This window comes from Neolamprologus brichardi, chromosome 7 (genome assembly GCF_056152115.1).
Source record: "Neolamprologus brichardi isolate AB-2024 chromosome 7, ASM5615211v1, whole genome shotgun sequence".
Lineage (NCBI taxonomy): Eukaryota > Metazoa > Chordata > Actinopteri > Cichliformes > Cichlidae > Neolamprologus > Neolamprologus brichardi.
This window is the reverse complement of record NC_142110.1, coordinates 38,943,526-38,947,051: the sequence shown is the minus strand read 5'-3', so window position 1 is coordinate 38,947,051 and position 3,526 is coordinate 38,943,526. Positions and strand designations below refer to the sequence as shown.

The following is a 3,526-nucleotide window of genomic DNA, read 5'->3' as shown; positions in this document are numbered from 1 at the left end:
GAACACAACGTCCCATTCAAAGCTTGTCTGTCACCTCGCTCAGAAGATCTGTTTTGTTTTGTTAATGTATTCTTTCTGGTATGTATGACGCACAAGAGGGAAACACACACCAGACCCAGAACTGAGGCCAGAGAAATAATGTCTGTGTGAATATACAAGTCCATTCATTGTGTTAGCTCATCAAAAAAGATTTTTGGAATAATTACCTTTATCTGCTGACATATGTTTTTTCTCTTAAGCAAATTCAGGTCTCAAGTTTTTTGCTTTTCCCCCAGTGATGTTATGTCACACTACAACATGCGGCTATGCAATATTGCACAGTTTACCTTGCCAAGGAGATGGACAAAAAGACAAATTATATTTTAAGACAGTTTTAATCAGAATATCAAGTCAAACAAGTTTTCACATTTCAAAAGGGAAGTTAAGCTTAGAAGGTGGAGGTGCATTATGTTTGAATTGTTTCAAGGGTATATTACAGATCAACCAGCACTGTCCACTGAAAACCTCCACAAGGTTTAAGTATCTGTGACTCTCCATCATTTAGTTTCAGAATTGAAAAAGTCTCTTGATGAAAATGTCTTCACGAAACTTAAAGAAGTCCAGTCGCTTTCTTTGCAAGCTTCTTAGACTACCATGTCCTGGATGACTGAGAATCTGCGCAGACATATACAGCACGGTAGATTTCATAAGCATGTACCCCTCCCTAAAGCCACTGTTTCTTAAATATTTTAAGTTAAAATAATATTTCTTAAGTCTGTGAAGAGGGTATTGGGTGATTTCAATTTGGACGCGTTTTCCAATCGTCCCTGAGTCTTCTGAATATACTGTAGATCAGCGCAGTTCTGCACACTGATGGACTTGTGTAAAGGCCACGACAGTGACCTATGCTTTGAAAGTGTGGGGTAAGAACAATTAGTGTTGTCTTGGTTCACATTTGATCTTTCTTTTTCCATCCACACTCTGTAATTTTGTCCCCCGTTGTTGTCCCAGTGTGGTGTAGTGCAAGGCCCTGGTCTGAATGACACACAAAACTCAGTTCGCTCCCTTGGATCCATGTTGTGAGTTAAGCTTAAGTTGAAGCCAAAAACATCCACATCAGACCCCCCACAGCGATGTTGCCACAAGAATGTGCAAGGAATGTCACGATGGCTGCGCCAGGAGTCAAAGGTCACCCTTATGCACACATCCTTTTCAGTAGCGACATGGGCAACAAACACTTTACCACTTAAGGCGTACTCAGAAATGTTGCAGCTTTCCAGCTGTACTTTCATATCTTGCAAACGTGCAAGAAAGGCTTTCTGGTCCTGGGCTGGCTGAGGGAAACCCAGCCGCAACTTGTAGGGATTCAATTTATCTGAGGTTGACTGCTGGCCTTCCAGTTTGGCTGGAGAGGGTCTCATCACCAGGATAGAAGTGGGAGACAAAGGTTCGGGAATAAACATACGCACAGCAGTAAGTGCAAATCCTTTGGCATCTGCAAACACAACTTGCTTCTTGATTTCTCTGCTGATGTGCTTGCGTAAACAGCTCCGAGTATTTTCTGGTGCTGAGTGAGGGGAGCGCAACAATTGTGATGGTAAAGATGAAGTGGAAGGCAAGGATGGATGTGATAATGGATAAGGGGTCTTCACTGGATAGTCAGTTTGCTTACAAGGAGGCTTTGTGGGTTTCAGGTTCGACATGGAAAACAGTTCATAAAGTTGTTGCTCCTGCCTGAGGCTCAGACACTTAGCCATTTCAACTGGATTCACAGCGTGCTGGGGATGACTAAAGGCATGAAAAACTCTAAGAAAAAAAAGGTCATAGGTTTAAAATCAGATCTATTTTTATATAGATAAATGAAATTATAGATATAATTTATCCTATATTTCAACATAAAAAATATTTTGTGAATTCTGATGTTAATACAGTTACCACATGGTTAAATATATAACAGTAACTTACCTTGTACAGCTCATTTTCAGACTGTAAATGTGACAATGGAAGTCTTGTCTTTTCTTGAAAGCTGCAGTAAACTCAGGCAATCTATAAATGCAAAAGAGGAAATATAAGAAATAAAACATCTTAGTAAACCCAACAGTCAATGAATTAACTATAAACATGACGTGACAAATAAATGAATAGAATGCAAGGTGATTCAAATTTTTAAGTGCAAAATGTACTTACATGTTATAACAGTAACCATATGCTTAATCAAATCCGCCACTGAGAAAGAGCAAAAGAGCACCTCAGTTGCAGTCTGTTAGTGCTGTCTCTGGAGCTTCCCTGACAAGTTTGAGAATAAGGCAGCACTGTCTATGACACCATGCCTACATGTGGGTATAGTTTAGCCAATGAAATCAAGCTGCTTTCTTTATATCCTGCCCCTTAAGAACTGATATGTGAAAGGCGGTCTCAAAGTTTTCCTTTTATGGAGTTCTGGCCAAACTAAGTGTGTTTAATGGTGAAGGTGAACTAGAGTATGATTTCAGCTCCATCAATACAAATGTAATCTTTTAAATGATCTCGCCTTTTACAGTTCAGATTTAAAATTATAGCAGACACAGGAAAGGCACTCATTTCTGAGATTATGGACAAGATGTATTGCTAATAGAAACCGTAATGTAAAGATAAAAAAGAAGTGACCCAATGTTCCAACATGCTTTCTTTCTTGGTGAGAAGATCAACAATACTGGTTGAGAAGCTGCTGTGCTTAGCTTAGCACCCTCAGTAAATGGTAAAGCAGCTACTCTGCTCTTTTGGTACAGACTGTAACATGGTCAAATGCTAATGTCAAAGCTTTGAAAAACAAGTTTAGACTGAAACAAGTGTGGGAGTAACTGCAGTGCTGCTGTAGACAACTATTATGGAACATTTCACTAGTTAATTAACTTCAAGTTCAGACAAATCAAATACCATGAAGTGAAAGTTTTGGTTCCGATAATTAGAGTACACCGAGTTCTGGGATTGGTATTTGCGAGCAATTGTCTTTTCATTTTTTAACAGACTTGGCTAGCTATGTATAATTTTCCTTTTGTGACCTCACTGTAAATTGGCAAGCTACAACCAAAAAAACCCCCAAAACCTGTCTTGATGTACAAGGTAGGTTACATGACACAATGTTCTCTATGTAGCATGTTTTGACTTGCAGAAAGAGACAGCCAAGAGACAGCCAGTCTCTGCAGAGCGAACAATTGAGTCATGGAGAAAGAATGTTCCCAAAGAGCTGCCATACTCCTCGTGCAGACTTTCACAGGTGACGTGAGGTCATGCAAAAGCAAAAGTCAACAGAATCTGTGTTTAGTGGCAGTTTGTTGGTTGATCTATCTTCTGGCATAAAAGCTATTTCACATCTGCACTGGATCCCTGAATTTTTACCGGATATTGTTGGAGGTAACAGAGCAAATAAGTGTCTACAACAAAATGCTTTATTTAGAATGCATAAATACACTATCTGATATTAATAAATGTGTTATTTATCCTTAATTAATGTTTCAGAGTGCAAGAGTGTATCTTTTTTTTTAGGTTTTATAATACTCACTTTTGT

General features: G+C 39.0%; 1 protein-coding gene across 1 annotated transcript; it reads right to left on the bottom strand.

Annotated features, from left to right (window-relative positions):
- Nucleotides 1–381: 381 nt before the first annotated feature.
- ppp1r3c2a (protein phosphatase 1 regulatory subunit 3C2, duplicate a) lies at nt 382–2,260 on the bottom strand. Its single transcript, XM_006795608.2, has 3 exons — nt 2,167–2,260; nt 1,945–2,025; nt 382–1,785 (listed from the first exon to the last, which is right to left on the bottom strand). Exons 2-3 carry the CDS (start codon nt 1,956–1,958, stop codon nt 729–731), a joined length of 1,071 nt encoding a protein of 356 aa, XP_006795671.2. The 5' UTR covers nt 1,959–2,025; nt 2,167–2,260; the 3' UTR covers nt 382–728.
- Nucleotides 2,261–3,526: the final 1,266 nt, after the last annotated feature.